Raw genomic sequence first — 22,130 nt, 5'->3', positions numbered from 1 at the left:
GGATGCGGAGCGGTTCTTCAGCACATACAACCTTATTGTGACAGATTGCCGCAATAGGATGAGAGAAGAAACTGTGGAAACTTGTTCCATGCTAAGTTTCAGTGCTGTTATTTCAGTGGAATAACATTATTTGTGCACTCTACATCAACTATGACCATGAACACGGCTAAAAAATATTTATTATAATTTTAAGTGTTCAATTTATTGCACTCATAAGTGCTAAAATTTTTGGAAATCTGCCAAGATAGGCGATCTTTGTAGTTGTGCTAGATCTTTATTTATGTGGTTGTTAATAATTAATATGTGTATTATTTAATGCTTTTTTAAAAAATATATACTTTTCTTCAGTAATGTAAAATGAGAGAATTGACTAAATCTTGTTTTCAAAAATGCTACAAAATGCTCAATTTCAAATTCAAAATGCTAAATGTTATTATTTTAAATGCTATATATCACCATCTCTACCAATCACATACAAGCTTAAGACACACTTTCAAAATCAGCCAATCAAAGCAACAATTATACATTTTGTTTCAATTTTGCATTTGAAATATTTTAAACTAGTGTTGCTGAGAGTGTAGTGTTGGGGCTCTGTGAAACACGGCTACTGATGGAGGCTTCAGCAACCGCAATGTGACATCCTGAATGAACGTTGAAAGCTGAATGTGAACTACCTGTCGAAGTGGTCCGAGCCCTCCTCCAGCCCGGGAAGCACTCCGCTGAGGAAACCACTCAGACCGGGACGCAGCCGCTCCCCGAGAGGAACAAAGTGAGTCTCGTACACCGTCAGCAACAACGGTCGCACGTTCATGGCTGCATGTCCCAGCAAGGGAAACAGGCCTACAACACAAAAACCACCTTCAACACGTAGGGATGTGCAAATCCTTGATTTTCAGTTCGGTTCTAATCCGTTTCGAATCCCTGGCAATATTTGAGATATGAATCCGATTCCGAATATTAAGCACAGAATTATTAAAAATAATGTGTGTTCTCTTTTTTCTAACTGTAACTACTGGCAATTATTCCTTAGACTGAAATTGAAATGTTTATAACTATATTAACTTAATTAATAATAAACCCTCTAAACGATGAAATTCAAAACATGAAGCAAGTTTCAAATATTCCCTACTTGGCCTATCTAATTCAATTGGTTTTCAGAAGTTTCAGAATACTCTTTCTTGAGCAGCATTAAATGTTTCTTCATGCTTGAAGTACTACCAGAGGTGCATTTAAGCTCATGTGCACACGTTATACACTTTGACTTAAAATCTAAAGTTTTAGCAAAATAATTCCAAACAAAGCTATGCCAACTATGATGTTTTCATTTTGACGTCACTGGCAGCGCACATGCACCATCATGACTGTCGGAACTCTTTTTTTTTTTTCAAACCGATATCTGAAAACTGTTTCACCATGAAATATTGTAAATTACAATTCAAGACTCAAATATAAAGACCAGTATGGAGGTTACGTTGAATTTGAACGAATGTGGCACCGGAAGGAAATCTCATCGACAAGCATATCAATTGCAGTTGCAGGAAATATTTCGAGTTTCGGCAAAAAAAAAATCATTTTCAAAAGGGTACTGCAAGTTTTATATTAAAATTAATGGTTATATGACAAAATCTGCCATGTGAAACCAACTGGAATATACCTACGTGCTCAACAGTGACGCTTGTTGAATAAGGAAAATATTCATTGCATAAATAATTACAAGGAAATTAATTTTCTTTGATACATCATACTATAAATACTTACGTAATAGTAGCCAGATTTGATTTTTCACTGCTAGTATTTTTGAGCTGTATTAAATAAATTTATAACATTTGTGAATATCCGTAATACTGTTCAAATCCATGTAAGTACAACGATTCCGGGTTCGGGTAATTGTGGATTTGAACCGTACCCGAAAATATCGGGTACCCATACATCCCTATCAACACGGGAAATATATACACTTCTTGAGCTATTAAATAGAATCACAAACCACCTTTTACCTACAAAATCTCATGCAACCATTTGTACAACTTTCCATATACAGCCAGCCCAGATTATATATCATCAATATTGTTTTAGTGGGAATATCAAAGAAAAATTAATATATAGCATATACATAAAAGAATGTCCCATCAGTTGTAAGCATTGTAGAGTTTTGGTTCAAGGCCACAATTAAAAAGTAACTCAAAAAGTTTTAGATAAGTGCATGCATGAGTACTGCTTTGTTGTTTTCTCACTTTCAGTGCCACATACGCAAAATGGTAACCCCTGAGTGTAAAGCATTTTTTATTCTGCAATTTGCTAATAACATCATGCAATTATTGCCTTTAGAGCTTAATAAAAGATTGTGTTTATGTTCTGCCACTACCTAATGATTTGCCAGAGTTGAGACACAGAATAAAAGAGGCTATTTTTTCCATTACTTCAGACGTGTTAACCAAAGTGTGGGAAGAATTGGACTTTAGGTTGGATGTGTGTCATGTAACTAAAGATGCACATATTTAACATTAGTAAGAAACACTTGGTTAGTTTACCTTCAATTTGATGTATGATTTGTTGTAAATAGTCTAAATTAAACTGTTATAAAATACCATTGAAACTGGAACATTCTTTTATATCACCCAGAAAAGTACCATTGTATTTAAAACAAGTTGTAATAATTTTCTCTATGGAAGAAAAAATACAGACAAGCATTGGTCCTCTTCAAAAAATCATTACAGAAATGTATTCGCGAAATATGAAATGTAACATGATAGAAAAAAGGAAACACTCTACTGAAATGGTAACCTGCAGCAAGATCTGAACGTAAACTAAACTTCAGCAAATCCCCCCCCCCCCCCCACCTTTTTTTTTTAAATAAATTATTTGTGGATATGAAATACCTTTAATATCAAATCTAAAAGTATAGAGAAAATTACTTTTTCACACTTCATAGAAGCCAAAAGAAAATTTGATATAACTACATTAAAATCTATATATATAGAATTGATGTTGAAATGTACCCATGCCATGTATGTATGATGTCGATAAACTCCGACAACGTTTGACCGATTGCCTGAAAGTTGTCATATTGAAGTGTTTTTCAAGGAGAAAGTTTTTATGCTATCCATTTTTTTGTAACTCCCTGCTAGATGATGCTGCTGCGCATCAACTTCTGAACAGTTCAACCAATTGCCAAGAAAATTGGTATAAATAGATATTTGAACACTGAGAATACTTTCGCGATATCCATTTAGCTATAACTCGCCACTAGATGGCGCTGCAGCACATCAACTTCTAAACCGTTCACTCACAGAAAATCATAGGTCATAGACATACAAACAGTAATTGTGTGCCATTTCTGTATGTCCACCACACTGTCAGATAGTGTTATCACCCTGTGTTCAGCCTGGTCAATGCTGTGTACTGCAACTATGAATAACTATATTTCTTTTATTTGTAGGCAAATGACATTTGTATCACACATAGATGAACTATCTTTGGATGTCTAATCTGTCAATATACATTAAATATTTTTGTAAAATACACAACTGAACTATCTTTGAAAGTCTTATATCTCAAATTATGTATATAATACATATATACTCTGCTATAACTCAAAGAACACATAGCAACAAATAATAAAAAATTCTGATTGTGACTTTGATTAGTTATCTGTAAGTTATTTTTCATTTTTCCAAATTTTTTTATAACACATTATAGATTCTAGGTCAAATATAAACCATTATTTTTAGATATAAAAATTAAAATTAATATACACAGGCAGGACAGCGTTTGCAGGGGTTCGGTTAGTGAATATCATTGGTCATAAAATTTATTATATACATAAAAATAGATAATTTTTGAATAATTTGTATAAATTATTTGTTACTAGGCCTGTGCGAATATCAGTTTTTTTTAGTTCAAACAGACTACAAATAAAAAATGATTCTTGAATATGAATATAGAATTTGAATAGTAAGAATGAGAATTAAAAAAACCACTAATTTTTTTTTTTTTACAATATGTAACAAATACATAGGAAGACAAGTAATTTGCAGTGTTTTGGCTTCTGGGAGAAAAGACAAAGAATAGCAAAGTGAAATGTTGGTTACATTAAGTCAGTTACAACAATTATATATCAAATGTTTGTTTAATTTTTTAATCATGAAAGAAAAAATTGCTTTTAGTTATCCAGCTAAGCTAAGCTAAGCTAACCTGACCAACCTTTCATTTCAGTTTTTTCTAGAACCTTCTACATATTGACCCAGAAAATATTTTGTGAACTGCGAAATAGGTACCATGATATCCAATGCAAACCATTTCATGAAAAATGTTATGTTTCCAAATTAGTGACTAAATAAGCTTATATTTACATATTTAAAACCTAGTGATTAACACATTTTCAGTGTTAACAGCAACAAGTAAGCGGTACTTTAGTTCAGCAATATTATAAACACAATTTCTACTAATTTTATCTGAATCCCAAAACCATTATTTACATTTTTTTTTTTGAGTTGCAATGTCTGTTTTATCATTGATAAATACAGTAAGTAAGCTGTCTTCCATTGTATTGGATTGATTGTAACTATCAATTTATATGCAGTTCAAAACATTTACTTCTTTCAATGGCCATTTCATTAGTGTGTCCGTATTTTGTGGTGCTGTAGTCTATGATTGAAGTTTTTTTATATTTTTTTCCCTCCAAAACATTTTGCGTGCATGATTTGAGTGCACCCATGGATGCATGTGATGAAACAAATACAAATCATAATGTTTTCAAGTTATAAATAACAAAAAATTATGTGTTTTGGAACATTCATGTTATTTTTCCATTACTGTTTAGCAAGACAATAGTGAACAAATACTTATGAATACTTGTTGCATGTTTAAAACATCACTTATTGTCCATGTTTTTGATTATGAAGTCCCATTAAAACATGAAAAAAAAGGGTATTTTTATCGTTTAGATGACTCAACCTGAACAGTGAATGTTTGTGTACAACAAACTCACGAGGTATGCTATGTGAAATATTTGTAAGCAAACAAATATTTTTTTTATTTCCAAGTGTTAGTATTTGAGGTTGAATCAAATACGAATAGTTTATTGTTCGTAATTGAAAATTCAAATATCTGCACAGGCCTATTTTTTACATACAAAAATGATGCAGACAAAATATTTAAATTTCTCAAGTAATCTCTTTGGCTTCATTCATGTTACAGTCCTTTCATTCTAAATTTTTTTCAATGACTTTCAGTTGCTGTATCTATTGATAAGGAATAATTAAAATAAATTATTAGATAAATGTTGAACTGAATATAGAATGTTTTTTTTTGAATATTCACAAACCCTGCAAGATTGGTGCCGGACTACAGAATGTACAAAACCATAGAATGCCGGGTTTCAGACCTTTCACTGTACATATCCAGCAGCAAAATTTTAAATAAGATGTAACACACAACATTCAAATTTCAAATGAGAATATCTCAGAAATGAACCACCCTAAAACTGAATCCTAATAAAAAAAAAAAAAGACTGCTGCTATACCTGAGCTGTAGATGAACAGTTCCTGACTCAGCCTGTTTGTCCCCATGCACTTGAAGATGATGTCGTAGGTCTCGAGGGCCTTCAGGTGCACTCCAGAGGGGAGGGCGGGGTGCATGCATTGTGCCAGGCGCTTGCTGATCTTGATGCGGCGGGGTATCACAGGGAACTTCATGTACGTCAGCAACACCTTCAACAGTCGGCAGTCCAGCGCATTACGAGACACTAGCCACGCTTGTACATATCAATGTAGAGAATTTAAAACTACACTTAAAAGAGGCTAATTTCTGGAAGTTAAGCTTTATAAATGTTGGAATGCTCACTACAATACAACAAGATTGCATATACATCAACCACTAAACTGTACTGGTAAAACCACTATTAACTATTAAATAATAAAAACAAATGATTTAAGGCAATAATAACATTCTGTCAATTAAAATAGGGTAATAGTTCATGTGCCTTTATAAAAGCATGTAATATGTACAGTATTTGCCTACAAAAGTTGAGATATTGCTATTACAATCAAGACCTCACCAGCTAACTTGGATCTGAATTGCACATACATGAAAACTTGAAGAAATTACTGGGCACCAAAAATATATTTAAGTCCTAAAAATATTGCTACTGTTGAAGATTGATTACAGAAATAAAGTCCCTCAAACAACCATTAACGCTTTTTATTCTTCCTTAAGGAAAATTTCACAAGTCACACTGACCACCATTTTCTGATCACAGCACTGTTCCAGACTTCTTACAATAACATCACAGAACTTTGTTGATTCCACAAACTATTCTCTTTTCAACTTCCACCAAAACATCCTAAAACAACAAAGCTATTATTATTCTATAAATCACCTCTCAACTCTCTTTTAACCTTTAGGCCAGGCACACATAGTATGAGGCACGACATGACACAATATTTTGTCTGATTGTAGTTGACTTCCATGTATGTAATGCACACAGAATCAGACTTGGCATAATGCCACAGAACCGTCGTGATAAGACACAAGGTGGTAACATTGAAGGACTGCTCCAAATTCATCGCAAGCAAACTGTCTGATGGCTAAAGCTAAAGTGTTCTGCGCATGGATGATTATAAAAAAAATTGTCAACAGAGGCATGGTGAAGTGTGCATACCCTTATTTAATCTATGGTAGTGTGTTTATAGCTGACTAGATAAAAACAGTTTTTCATTTCATTTCATTTCTTCTCATTATGGAGCTGGATGCAGATTGATTAGTATTTTTAGTACAGGAAATACCTATTTTATATTAGTCATCTTTGAAGGCATATTACGAATACAATTTGATTTCAAGAATACGAGAAGAAATAATGGAAATACGGTGTTAAGTTGCTGTGTGGCATTGTGTGCTGTCACTTCTCTAGTCTGATTCTGTGTGTGATCCGCCTTACTTTTCGGGCTATCGTCCGACAGCAACCTTTCTGCCCCACGACCCCACAACGAGAACTGAACTAACCTACTACCTCCATCCACAAAGGAGGGAGGTGGTCATGTGTACCTCAGAACCAAACACACTTTACCAAATCAGTTAATCAGGCTACAAGATGCTTACATTAAAAAAGTTTACATATATATAACCAGGGACTTTCCCTTCTCATTCTCTTTCCAATTCTAATGATATATTTGTCCTTGAGTTCCCATGCTCGGCGGGGAACTACTGTTACTGTCTGTCTCTCTGTCTCTTGCCCTTCAGGGCACACCAGCCTCTCTCTTTCTCTCTTCAACATGTGTAATTTACTGTCAACACTGCATCACTCTGCTTTCAAAGAAAAATAGAAAAATAAGCAAAGAATTATACATGAATACACCTGAAAATTCACCAACCAGCAAAATAGGTAATAACTTTTAGCTGCTTTATAAGTTTGAATTAAATAAATTATCAAACATACTTAACAACATGAACTAATGAGAAAGGTGAGCATAACAACAGATTGCTAACATATGACTACCTCTGAAACATAAAACACAGAAACAGAAAACCTAACCAAGAACTGAATATGGTCACAAATCATAATAAAATTATTTATGCCAATGTTTTATATGTTGAGAGGGTAAGGGCTTGCAATGCTACTTTGCAAATGTATAAATAGATAGTTTACTACCTAATTACCTTTGTTCTATGTCAGTAGTTTGAGTATCATAAATTCTCAACACTACTTAATATCATTATGGACAACAAACTCCAAATAGTTGTGTTAAGTTAAAAGTAATAAATAAGGCCTAAAAACCAGATACTTTAAAACATTGCAAAAACAAGCACTACAATACATGCAGTATTCATCCCATAAATTACACATGAAACAAACTTCCATAACAGCAATCAAGTAATGCAAAAATACAGCATTATTTTGTTTCCTATAAACAGACAACTTTATTCAGAATAATATGAATTACCTTATTCAATTTCCCTAACGCAGATATCAAGTCAGCCCATTCACTAGTGTACTCAAAGCTTTTCAAGGCTTTATCCACAGCAGACACGTACCTATAACAAAAGATCAGTTAAAATGGGAAAATTTTCTTTAAAACCTTTAACAAAGTTTCATTATTACTGAGAAACACTCTGGACAGCCTCCAACAGATTTTTTACTTAGATAACACTGTCTATTTCACAGTATTTGGGCACTCTGCGTTGCAGACAAAATGAAGTACACACAGTCCTTGGTAGTCTTGATGGATCAAATGGAAAGCAAAGCACCAGTGGTTCGAAGCCAAACCTCAGCATGACTCACACAACAGATTTTGGCTTGATTCCTTTTTTTTTTTTTTTTTTTTTTTTTTGCATTATCAAGGTTTAGCTAGGACTAGAGACAAGATTATATTGTGAATTGCGATAAAACCGAACTAACATCGTAAAGCATTTCAGTACAACATATAACACCAAAATTCAAGTTAATATACCATTTAGCACCAAAATGTAACTAAAGCCATGAAATCAATCAGCAGTTGCAAAATCTTAACTCACATTTTAAAATGTTGTCTTTTATGATGGAAAATTCATTAAAAGTAATTTATTTTGCGTTATTTGTACCAAAATGCATGATTTCTATGTTCCTGGATTGGAAAAAATGTAATTTTAATGTTGTTTGATCTTGCATCTCTTTTTAGGAACATGTTAAATTACATTACATTAAAAGCAAATTTATTCAACACACGAAAATGTGCCTATTTATTTTTATTTTTCTCAGTAGTTCTATTTTAAACATACTTATTAGGAACTAATGGTTTTAAGCTATAAGTGCATAATGTGTCAGATAAAAGGTGACTATTTTGTTGGAATAAGTACTAAGAAATATTTTAAATTATATTTGTTGAATGATACACATATTTTTATGAATTAAGACACTGTCTGAAAATAAAAACAGTAACACAGCTCTTCTGTATTAAAAATGAAATTTACCTAAAAATAAAACCACAAAATTTAGTAACTAGAGACATACTGTGTATCTAGCAATAGCTTATGTAAAAAAAAAATTAAATACATAAATTATACCCAGCTTTAAAACTTTGCAGTAAATATATACATAATTTGTTATCAGATTAGTGATATTTTAAGATCTGATAATTTTTTTTACTTTAACAGCCACCGCCAGTTCCATTATTACATTTTATAAAAAATAACAATCATAGATAATACATTATGATTTAGTTTTCAAAATGGGGTTTTGTGATTTAAAACATGCAGATAAATAAATGACGTGAGCAATTTCCTCAGTTGGCAATTCTTCATTAAATACAAATACATATACAAAGACTGTCAACCCACAAATGTTGAAGCAAAAAAATGTAGGGAGAGACTTCACTTCACTGAGAACAGGTAATATTATTAAGGCTCAGTTTCACTGCCCATGTTGAATTCTGTTTTATTTTTTACTAACAGCCGATTTTCAATACAAAATTTTAGAAAACGAGATTAAAACAATTTTGTTTGTACATATTATCGAGCTGTGGGAGCTCAGAAAATAAATTATAGTGGGTGACCCAAAAGCAATTAGTCAAGCAAAAATGTTAATTGTGAATATTTGCTTGAAGTTTCACAAATAGCAGATAAGAAGTAGGTACCTTACATATATCTGGAGACCAAATTTGCCTCAGAACAAACATGGGATGCTGATATAGTTGAACATCCAAACAAATTGTCATAAATAAAAAATTATGGCATAAAAATACAACAATTTAACAGACACAAAATGGAAGAGTTAGATATATAGAGGTTTAAACTAGTAAAAATTATTAAAATTGTATGCATATGCTCACACTGATGCTATGTTTACTTCCAGACGTACAAAACAAATTGCTGTGTGTACCAACCGCAATAAAACATGACAGTACTTACACCCTGTACTTGGAGTCCTTCATCAGCTCGTATTCTTCGAGGGCTAGAGAACCCATGGCTGCTTCACCACCCGCTGCGAGCTGCTTCGCGAATGGTCACCACCTCTTGTTCTTCCTCATTCCTGTCTGCAAAGTGGAACGTACACTCAAACCCTCTGAGCCACAACAAGCAGACCGCAAAAGAAACTAGGTTCAATCCCAGCCAAAACCAAGCTACAAGCAGGAATGCTGCTATCACAAACTTGACATGCATGTGCTGTTCCAAAACTTAAACAAGCAGCAAGATTCATCAGCGCATGTTAAAAGTGACCAAACTTGTTATCATTCAAAATGATTTATTACTACTGTGCCGTTTATCATAAATTTTCGGGCACAAGTTTTGAATTTTAAATTTATTTTTTAATTTTTAAAGAAGGAAACCCAAAAATAAATAGCATTTTTAATTTCATTTAATTTTGATTTCATTAATGTACTCTCCGACGTAATCTTGTGCAACCCAGTGCACCTGCGCTTGTTCGCAGGCCCAATCAGATACTTTTGCTAACGATTGGTTATTGCAGCACCTCGGCCGCAGTTTGCATCACATTTTCTCCCTGGAACAGTATGACTTTTCATGCTAGCGATCGCTACCCAAAGTCCACCACTAGCAACTTTCATTTCTCACAGGCAAGCATAGGTAAGCTGTCTGGAAGCACGTTGAGAAGCATATTACAGTCCTCTGTGATGCCTCGGGACCGTCCACATGATGCTATTCCCAGACGACATAGCAAGATTTCACCCTCTCCCCCTTCAGGCTTCCCTGGGAACACTGGCCAGAGCAATGACCGGTGCCAATGACCCCGACCAGTCAAGGTATAGGCACAGCGCTCCTAACGTACCGCTCCCGCACTCTAGCAGCGATTTCGAGAGTTACCTCCCCTGGAGTTTCGAATGCCCGCGCTACGCCACTGCCCTCTGGCGACTTCCATCGTATGCGGTACTCTGTAATCTTTTTGCCAGCCGCCAGAGTTCTCTCCTGTCCCTCCATCTCTAGAACTTTGGAACTTTTCGGTCCAGACGCCAAAGTCTGCCCCCCACCTTTTGATTGAGTTATTCCTTTTAATTAAGAGACGCGGCCCCTCCGGGGACACTTCGCGTCGCAATTCCAGACGGACTGCATTAGATTATCGGTGGATCGGTTAGACGCACAGCAAGACTTCTGTCCGGCCGTAAGCGAAGATGTAGTCAGTTAGACAAGGGATGGTATCCCTATAAATTACTTTAAGTAGATTAGTCCGTCTGTACACAGCATAGTAGTTTTTTTTTAATAATTTTTTTTTCAAATTATGGAAACGCCCGCGACACCCGCGATTCCGCGATCTTCAGATCCGGACGTGCTACGCTTCGGGCTCTAGAAGCTACCTTCCCTGTCTGGTAGGTTCCTAGCAGTTTTATTCCCCGACCTCCCTTTATCTTTTTGCAGGCATTTTCTGCCCAGTTTGCTATCTGCATACCAGTTCTGATCATGTTTGATTTGGACTGTTCACAGACAGGTCCAAGAGCCGGATGCGGACCTAGCCGCATTCTCGCACACTCCCTCTCCAACAAACAGGTGCCCTGACGCCATGTTGACTGCTGGACTCCGGCCAGCGAGCATCAGACCTCCGGTCCTACAATATTTATGAACCTTGGGAATATCATTAAATTACTACGTTTGAAGAGATAAGAACTATATAAAACTTTCGTTCTTCACTTTAAGCGCTTACATTGGGATTGTTTGTGACTCTTTGTATTTTTTTAAATTGATTTTGTTCATTTTTATTAAATGAAACCTTTAATAATCTAAATAGGGCCGGCCCCAAATTTTTAACATATCCGAAAGCTTTTTTTTAATTATGTAATTGAAATTATATTTTAATGCAATTTAATACCTCTTATATATTTTTGTCTCTCATTCAACTGTTATAAATTTCATCATTTCAATAAATATAGAGTTATTATATTCAGACGGAATCACACCTTGTTTCTGTTCATTCCTCATGTCCTTGTGAAACTAAAAGGTCCACTGTTACAGCAGTGTGTAATGTCAACGGTAGTATTTATGTATTTAATCTTATTTACCTACACTGCCTTAACGTAACACTACTCTAAACATATTATGCTATACCAAATTCTTACACAGGGCTTTGAGTATCAAAAACGTTCAGTAAAAGGTCTTTAATCCAACACATTCAGGAATATGGCCATGCCGGACTAACAAAAGACATACAGCTTCAACAGGAATACAACTGATGTATACCGATGAAATGTGACATCTAACCCACTAGAAACAAGAAAACTCTGTACTGAAATGAAAAAAAAAGACTGTAAAGATAGATCAACACTGGAATCCACCTGAAAAAATTGAAAGCAAGTGGCTAGATTGGTGCCGGGTTACAGAACATGCCAAACAATAGAATGCCAGATGAAAGAACATTAACTTTTTATTTTACACAAAACTCAAAAGAAAGTTAATTGTGTATTCAGGCATCTGCTCGTCCTCTGGTAGGTATCTGAGAATTGTAGATTTGTGATAACACTCAACAGACTACACAAAATATATCATTCATTATTGTAGGTTGTGAATGTTAGATCAATGATGTGTAAATTATTATCAGTAAACTACTCTTATGTTTTTCTACAATACAATGCACAAAGAAGGTTGTTTATAACAAACATTACGATTAACTTGATTTTTCAAAAACTAAATAAACCTACAATTTTATAACATACTAATACATTTTTTTAAAAATGTATATTTAAACAGAATAAAAAACTTATTTTTATATTTTTAATACTTTTATTTTTATACATTATTAAAACTACCAGTTAATTTCTTTGCTATTTTTATTTTCATAAATTAATTTATTTAAAACTGCCAGCACCAACACTAACTAATTTTTATAGATATAGAAGAAATCAAAAAACATGCATGTGTGTACATCCACATTTAATAATTATTTCCAGACATGATTTAGGCAATTACTATTATAAATTCCAAAGCACAAATCTTATACAGCATAATTAAATTGTCCCAGGCATGTCTGGAAAAATTACCCCAATCAATGGTTCTAAAATACATTTCTTTCCTTTCACACTTAATTTTATTAAACTATAAATAAAACAGTACAAAAAACCATACCTCATTTATAAATTAAGTTTAGCATATTTAAATGTTTTACAGAATTCCTCACTTAACTAAATATAGTAGGAAATTAAGCACAAACATAAGAAGCTGAAGGTTGGCTAATAATTGTAGCGTACTTCAGTCTAAAGTAGTTTGCCAACAGTATGGCTAGTTCCCTGGCCTTATTAAGAATTTAAGTTTTTCCTTGTAAATTAAATTTTTTAGATCATATATATATTTTTAGATTTTATTATTAATTAATTGGTATAATTTTGTTTAGTGATTTATTTTAATGGTAAAGTTAGCGATGTTTGTATGTTAAGTTTTAAAGAGGTTTAAAAGTAAAAAGTGAACTTTATCTTTGGCAAATTTAACCTAAACTGAGCCTGCACTTGACTGGACGGCTTCTAGCATGAAGCATGCTAAAAGTGTATTTGCAAACTGTAGCGACACCTATGATGGCCCACGCTAAGGTTGACTTGGGAGCTAGTACACACGCAAGTTTTGGCAGCCATTTTGTTGCATGCAAGAACAACTCAGCAGGCTGGCCTGTGACGTCAGCTTATGCGTGGTGGATGTGTAGCTGCCTTGAAGTGAGTTAAGCGGTCAGCTGGTGTAATCGCTTACCAGCCGCGGCGCAAGCAGGGAAATGTGGTCTGTTAGTTTGTGTGTTGAGGCAGACGAAGACTTGGGAGCACAAATGCTCAGCCTTGCAGTACAGGAAACAGATGGCTTTCATTTTAAATAGTTTGTTATTAGTGACGATGAGAAAGTTCAAATTTGCGAGTTTCAATCCCGCAAATACGACGCAAAGAACTGTAAGTACTGTCTGCTCCAATTTTTTTGGTGGTGTTGGTCCATCTGAATTTTTAGCAAGACTATGAATGCTGTTACTTGATCATGGAAGAGGAAATATGATGCCTTAGCAAGCTCCCGGCTTCGGACAGTTTTGCAACAATCATGATTACCTATATTCGTTAAAGAAGAAAACTGTCATCATTCCTAGAAATGTGCTGTTTATAAAGCCAGTGGTTATATTTGCCTTTCCAGAGAATACATTTTGAGAGACCCCAAATAAACTTCTGATGTTTTAGATTTTTTTATAAACTATTTAAGAAAGATGTTTAAGGAATTTTTTTTAATAATTTCTCTCTCACTTGTTAACAAATTGTTATTTAGTTTTTAGAAATGTTATTGGTGGATCTGAATTTATTTATGCAAAATTATTTAAATATCCTGGTGCTAGGCAAATAGTGAAGATATAAAGTTGGTTATCAATTCTAAAAATCTATGCAAAAATTGTTGAGGTTATTTTTTTTTGATATTTCATATTTTTCTAACCATATTGTGGAAGTCCGCTGGTAATGGTAAAATTGTGAATGAATAATCAAGTATACAGTTGATAAGCTTAGAGTACAAACAGTTGTACGTTTATGGTAGGAGAATAAATTGTCAGTAGAAATTGTTTATGATGTTTTGAATTCTACCTTTGGCCCAATTCGACGCATGGGTCATTTCACGCAAAAGGGGAAATTTCATATCCCAGCCTCATTTCTTAAATAAAATATTGTCCAATAAACGTGACAATTTTTTTAATAATGTACTATAAATTGTTTTAAAAGACAGTAAACTTGAAATGTCAGATAATTTAAAAAAAATGTATTTAAAAAAATAGTTTAGCCTGGAAATATCATTCCCTCACTGTTCCCCAACCACAGTTAACATGTTGTGACACAATTTCTTTTTGAAAGTTATGAGCAATGAGATTTCATAATTATTAGGGTTAATCCAAACAATTAAAAGTTTTAGAAAATGTGTACATTTCATTTTTCCTACCTATTGTCATAAAAATAAAAAAAGTTAAATTATGTCCCCATGTTCGGGTATCATTCCCTCACATCTCGATGTTAACTAATTTTCTGGTCAGTAGATGCCTATGAAGGCCATTGCTAGTGAGTCAGTAGATAGCTATCTTAGTTGTTGATGTGAAGCTGTGATAGTTTCAGGCTCAATGGTGATTATTAATTTTTTATAAATTCAATAAGTTTTGAAATTTCATGAGTATTTTTTCTACTCATCATTCCCTCACAAATCATTAATCAGCTGTAAGTAAAGTAAAAAATTTAGTTTTAATAGTTTTACGTAACAATAAATGGGTATTTCCCCAAACTGTAAGGAAAAGTTTAACAAGTTCAACCTGCTGTGTTTGAGGAACAGTTAACTACAATTTCATCATTCCCTCACCATCATTCCCTCACTATGAGGGAATGATGAGTGTTGTGAGGGAATGATGTCCAATGTACACAAGAAACCATCGGACTTGGTAAGAGAGCTTTGTTGTTGCAAAGACAATTTAGCTTGTCTTCAGAGAAAATGCAATGCTTGCAAGAGCAAGACTATTTACTATGAAATCATAGATCCTGAGCAAGAAGTCAAAGTAAAAAAGTGGATGGTAAAAGTGCAATGGATAGAGGTTAAAGGCCAAAAAAAGAAGGTAAGTAAACCATTAAAAGAAGAGTTTATTATTGATGATCATTGGTAACTGAGCTGGAAACTATCTTTCCTAGATACCTTCTCCATATAGGAAATATTGCACACCAGTACAAGACTCTAAATGCAGCAAAAAATCGGTTGGATGAAAGTTCTGCATTTATTCATATAGACTTTAGTGAGAACTATAATTGCAAATTCAGTGAAGAAATACAGGCTGTTCATTTTGGTGAAGGAAGGGAACAAATTACCCTTCACACTGGTGTACTTTATCTTAAACAAGAAAATTGAAGGCAAACATTCGTCCTGTGTCAAGGCACATCCATTTTATTCATTGAGCAAGTCATTGAGACATGATGCATTTTCGGTTTGGGCTCATCTTAAGCCTGTTTTCGAGTGGGCATTCCAACAAAATATCAACTTGACAAACATACACATACAAGTGATGTGAGTTGTTACACAGTATAGGAATAAAACAATGTTCTGCATATAAAAAAAACTAAGTCATATATTTCCCAACATTTCAATTTTTACTTTGAACTACACCGAGTCAGGGCACGGTAAAGGTGCTCCTGATGGTATTGGGGGAACGTTGAAATGAACTGCTGACCGCATAGTTGCGCAAGGCAAATATGTTGAAAATTTTGAGTGCCTTGCAAATGTACTGAAACAGCATTATCCCAGTGTGAAGATTTTTGAAATTCAACACAAAGACATTAGTGCAATGGAAGATCTAGCCAAACATGCAGGAAATGTTAAGTGTTTCGCCGGCACATTGAAAGTGCATCAGGTTATGTTCAATTCGGCTTTTCCAGTTCTACATTTCAGAAGTTTAAGTTGTTTTGAATGCAAAAGTGAATGCTCTCACTTCCACTTGGGCAAAGGTTTTCAACTTGAAACATCTGCAGCTACCAGTAATGTAATGCAAGACAAACCAGAAAGCAAAACATCTGGTCCTTCTTCCAGAAACCCCAATAAAGGTAATATACTTTTTCTACCTACAGAGACTGACAAATCTGTTTTGTTAGGCTCAAAGAAAAACCTCCGATATGAAGATGTCTATTCATCATCGGATGAAGATGATAATCTAGGGACCAAAAACTCTCTTCCACTCGGAAGTTTTGTCCTAGTTCGTTTTAGCAGTGACAAGAAGAAAAAGAACACAACAAAAAATTTGCCAGTTCCTGGGAATTATCCAAAGTTGTGTACAAAACAATGAAATCGAAGTCATGTTTTTGAAAAATTCTTGTGGGGACAATACATTATTTTATGTAGATGAAAATGATGTATGTTTTGTATCTGTTAAACAAATTGTTGCCACTGTCACAACTCCTATTGTTATTAACAAAGGGTGTAGGATTTTATATAAATTTAAAGACCCAATTCGAGTCTTCTAATGACATGCCAAGGCTTTATTTTCCCTTCAGATATTGTAATTTGTGGTAAGATAAATATAGTGTACGTAGTTTGTAAAACTAGATTCAAATTGTAATTTAAACTTGGTATAGCAAACTCACGAGACTGATTACATGCTGTTTTAGCAACTGATTATGCTTAAAATAGTATTTTAATATTGAAAGTTGTACATTATTCAATTGAAAATTATGTAACTTTGGTTAAGAAACAAACATGTTGCCAAGGAAACCAGAATATCAGAACTGAATCATTCCCTCATTCTACATTTATCATTCCCTCACACGTCATTCCCTCACCCATCATTCCCTCACATCAGAGAGAAATATTTTATTTTATAAATGTGTTGAAATTCAATATTGTTCACTGCCCATATAAGTAGTCAGTTACTGAGGTCTTCTGGTTCACTTTGACTAAATAAAAACCATTTTCAAAAAAAAATTTTTTACAGCTGTCTCACAATATATATTTGCCCTATTACATGGAATGACCCGCATAGCTTTTGGTTAACTTTCCTTACTCTGATTTTTGATCTGACCACAAAACAGTTACTATAAATTGTGTGTATTTTAATACTTTCAAAGAAGTGTAGTTGATCAGCTCTATAAAACGGAGATGAATTAAGCATCAACATTTAAAAATTTATTTCCCTGTGGCACATAAGGATATTACAGGATGTTTATCCTTGAATTGTTATATTTTGGATATGTCTCTTGTTTAAAAAGTATGTATCATCCAACTTATCATAAAAAACATGTACACATGTACACATGTACACATGGTCATTATTAATGAACTGTCGCAAAGAAAGTACACCTATTGCTAACATCTGCTTAGATATTTGGTCATTTATACAGGTTATATCTAAATGTACATACAGCAAACATTTGGTTTCATACATACAAGATATGTATGTATGATATGATATGATATGATATTTATTGACATATGTTCATAAATTCAATTGCAGTATACCATGATATACAAAGCATTGTGTTATGTGGAATGCCATACCAATACACTAATGTGATTTAGTATGTGTTGAACACATTTCACCCTGCCGGTTTCGAGTTCTATATAGCAATGCAGCATATTATCTGGGATACAAACTGGGGTAAAAGTTTAGTATCACTATCCAAGTTAATCCCTTAAGAGGATTCATCACAGGGAAAATATTTCTGCTCTGGCTTTTCAATAGTCTTCATACGTGAAGGAATGCAAAGAAGATTATGAAACCCAGTGGACACCAAGACAGGTGAGGATGAGATGTAAGTACAGCGTGGGTGGTCTGAAAAGGAGGAGGATTAGGATGGTTTTGACAGTCCCACAATGACTAGAGTAAAGAAACAAGGGGGACGGTGAGGGGGGGAAAAGGTTCCTTTCGTTTTCTTTTCCAAGAACTAAGTACGATAAAAAAACAGTTAGCATGAGCAAAAAAATTTAATTCAACCAATTCGCTTACTAATCACAATTTTGCAATGTGGCTATAGAAATGGTTTTTTTTTTGTCAAAAAGTGTTAAAACTAAACTGCTCAACTGCTAGGCCACTTTATCATTTATTAAGTTATGTATGTAGTTTCTATTCTATCTTATATTTATCAACTTTTGAAAAGCATTTTTATACATGAAATAAAAGTTATAACCTGTAAAAATTTGTCCAAATCTGGATTTTGGTACAGTAGTAGAGACGAACACAGTTAGTAAAATACTGAAAGTTTTCTATCACAAACCTTATGCATCATACAGATAAATGGTCCTAAATGATAGCTTATTGCAGCTCTCCACAAAATTCATTCTAATAACACAATCATCATGGTAAACTTTCAGTAATGCAACCAAAATAATCATCAGTTCTAGCTGAACATATTGTCAAAAAATGAAAAACATTGTCTTCAATTCAATAATTTCAATTGATATGTTTTTGAACACTACAGATGTTCTTCAATTTACCCTGAAAAAATTATTTCCAAACTCATAAGTTACTGGTGTCTGAGAAATTACGGTTATTCTTAGGTAGCCAGTGCAGTGATGCAGCTGTCGCCATCTTGTACTTTATATTTTATTAGCTTGGTCAAGATAACAGAGTTGCCTGGTTGTTGTTGCCACCCTACTGTTTACTAGGTACTAGCTGCAACTTAATACTTTAGTTTTCCAGAAATCCTTAGAAATACTGCATACCTGAGACTGTTTTCCAAAAGACAGGAAAGTTTAATGTCAGTACGTTACTGCTGTAATTATGACCGTTTCCCACACTAATTAGGCACAATTAAGGAGGAGAACTGTATTGGCCCAAGCCATAAAGTTGTGACATTACCCATCCCTGGCTTTTAGAAAACAGTCTTAACTACCGGTATGCTAAATTCTTAAGGATCTCTGTAGAACCACAGGATCAAGTTGCAGCTAAAGCGTATTAAGTAAACAGTAGGATAGCAACAATAATCAGGCCAAAATATCGTGAAAAACAGTCTCAGCCATGCTAATAAAGCACAAGATTGTGACAGTCGCGTCACTGCACAAGTTACCTAATGTCACCGATAAACAGTAATTTCTCATAAACCGTTACGATATTTGAAAATATGTTTGCAGGGTGAACAGAGGAATGTCAGTAGTGTTCAAAAACATAACATTTGGAATTTTAACAAATTTTTTTGCAGAAAACCAGTGATCTTTACAATTGCCAATAGGTTAGTTATTGACTTTAATATAAGAAATGTTTAATCTCATAAGCAGAATAAATCATACTAAATTCTAAAAATTAAATGAGAAGAAAGGCATCCAAACAGTGGGCAAAAAGATACTAAAACACCCCCCTCCCCCCCCCCCCCCCCCCACCAAATTCACTACACTGAAACGAAATTATGCATATGCTCAGTACATAATCTTCTGAAGAAAAAAAAAATCTAAAAATAGTATTTTTGAGTTTTTATAATTATTTATTATATTTGATGATTTTGTATTCTGTAAAAATGATATTTCCAATAGTTTACCGGTAATTAGTTTTATAAATGTTGGTTACATTTAAAATACTGTAAATTTCTGTACAAACCTGGTTAGCTCACTTTTTTTCCTTAAGGTTACACAGGTTACAAGGAGATGGGGTGGGACACGCTACACAGGAGGAAAGTAGAGAGATTGGTGAAGTTTTTTAGGGTGACAAGGGGCGAGGGAGGCTGTGGGACGCTGGGAGACAGGTCGAACAAAGGTGTGTAGGGATCATGGGTAGAAGATTCAGAAAAAAATGGAGAAGAATGGAAAGAGGAATGCAAGTATTCCTGTTGAGGACAGGGAGGGAGTGGAATAGGATTGCGGGAAAGATACTGGATGTGAGAAGAGGAAAGAACTTGAGGACTTCAGAAATTGGGCAGGTAGGGGGGTAACTCATCACCGGAGGGAAGCCCAATCACAAGTATATCACTCAATCACACTACCAATTACAGCAACACTAATCTTTTGAAGGCTATAACAATCATTATAAAAAAAAAAGGAATAAGATTTAGTTTATATTTCTTGAAGCCAAGATTCTGAGCTTGCTTTGTGTTTTGTAAAACCTTATTTTATCCATAAAAAAAGCTTAATTTTCATTTGTCTGTAATTTTAACAATTTTCACACTCAGAAAAAAGCATTTTAAGAATTTTATTCTCGAAAAGTCTCTACTTTATAAAATTACCCAAAGTTTGATTACTACTAACAATAAATATTGGCTCTTTTAAATAAAATTCTTTCGCTGGGAATATTCCAGAATATTATGACATACGGTATGTATATTGATAATGGTTACAAGTCTAGGTTTCTTGAAAAACTTTTAACATTCAAACATTTGTCATATTGAAGAAAAATTCAAGCCATTAAAAATATGTAAACGTCACTTTGAAAACACGGGTCCTAATTCATTTTGCTCCTCATAAATTAATATTATCTGAACTTGAAACTTAATTGTTTACGTCAATGTTACTATTAAATTTACTTAGATGTACATACCTCTTACAAAGCCTATAAGTGTCCGTGTAACTACGCTTACAATAAACAGTTCTATTGTAAAGCAATCAATTTAACCACCAAATCAAAACACTTCACACACTAAACTTGTAGAAGAATCACAATATTAAATTACAAACATTCCGCCAAATAAAGAATAAAACCCAAAAATTGACAATGCCAATATTTCAAATACACGTCAACCCAAAAACTTCCTTATCACATTTATAGTCGACTGATTTCTCGGGATATGCGACAGTCTTTCCAAGCTTAACGTAATTTTGTACTCTCAACACCTGCATAAACACCCACGTTCTACCGGAGTCAAAATTATGCATTTGAACAGCAACAGCAACAGACGCATACATACATTGCGGCCATGACAGTTTTCGCGTTTCAAAAACATTTACCCAAACATAAAATAGACAAAATGTAAGCCAAAATACAACTACGAAGTCATAAAGGCAAAACGTAAGGCTAGTTAATAATATTAAAAAAAAGTGAATTTTTATACGTAATGTTAAAATTATTTAAAAGTCAAATATGATATATATTTCAAAAAATGGTATTATATTATAACAACTCCAGGACTCATACCAAGTAATGGCCGAATATCAGCCATGTACCAAATGAAAGCTGTAACATTTCTTAACAGATAATAGTTTTCAGAATTTTTGTCTGGGCCGACACTTTTAATGCCGACGGACAGCAACAGGATCGCGCACCCAGTTTTCCTTGCAGGCAATAGATTTACCCGCCCATTACAGGCCCTGAAAAAAACCATTTTATTTCTCCATTTAAAACTGAAATATATAAATCTAACTACAAAGTCCTAAACCCAAGATATGACGCTTTGTATTAAACAAAAAAATAGTATTTATTAATAGTATTCTTAAAATTAATTAAATTCAAAAAAGGAACATATTTCAAAAAATTGCATTATATTAAAACGACTCCAGGACTCATACTAAGTATTGGCCGAACATCAGCCATGTACCAAATGAAAGCTGTAACATTTCTTAACAAAATATACTTTTAAGAATTTTTGTCTGGGCCGACACTTTTAATGCCGACGGACAGCAACAAGATCTCGCGCCCTGTTTTACTTGCAGGCAATAGCTTCACCCGCCCATTAAAGGACCTGAAAAAACCATTTTATTTCTCAGTTTAAAACTGAAATATAAAAATCCAACTACAAGGTCCTAAACGCAAGATATGACGCTTT

General features: G+C 33.9%; 1 protein-coding gene across 2 annotated transcripts in view; it reads right to left on the bottom strand.

The window, feature by feature from the left end:
- LOC134527934 (protein dopey-1 homolog) overlaps nucleotides 1-21,226 on the bottom strand; it is a 195,259-nt gene extending 174,033 nt beyond the window's left edge. For both annotated transcript variants that reach the window (XM_063360975.1, XM_063360976.1), the window contains exons 1-5: nucleotides 20,909-21,226; nucleotides 9,883-10,007; nucleotides 7,941-8,031; nucleotides 5,525-5,711; nucleotides 675-840 (exon numbers count right to left, since the gene is read on the bottom strand). In XM_063360975.1, the coding sequence (XP_063217045.1) occupies nucleotides 675-840; nucleotides 5,525-5,711; nucleotides 7,941-8,031; nucleotides 9,883-9,938 (500 nt within the window). In that variant the 5' untranslated portion in view covers nucleotides 9,939-10,007; nucleotides 20,909-21,226. The remainder of the gene's footprint in view (nucleotides 1-674; nucleotides 841-5,524; nucleotides 5,712-7,940; nucleotides 8,032-9,882; nucleotides 10,008-20,908) is intronic.
- Between the last annotated feature and the right edge of the window lie 904 nt (nucleotides 21,227-22,130).

Source organism: Bacillus rossius, chromosome 1, assembly GCF_032445375.1.
Source record: "Bacillus rossius redtenbacheri isolate Brsri chromosome 1, Brsri_v3, whole genome shotgun sequence".
Taxonomy (NCBI): Eukaryota; Metazoa; Arthropoda; class Insecta; order Phasmatodea; family Bacillidae; genus Bacillus; species Bacillus rossius.
The sequence above is the reverse complement of the archived record's forward strand: the minus strand, read 5'-3'. Positions and strand labels throughout refer to the sequence as shown.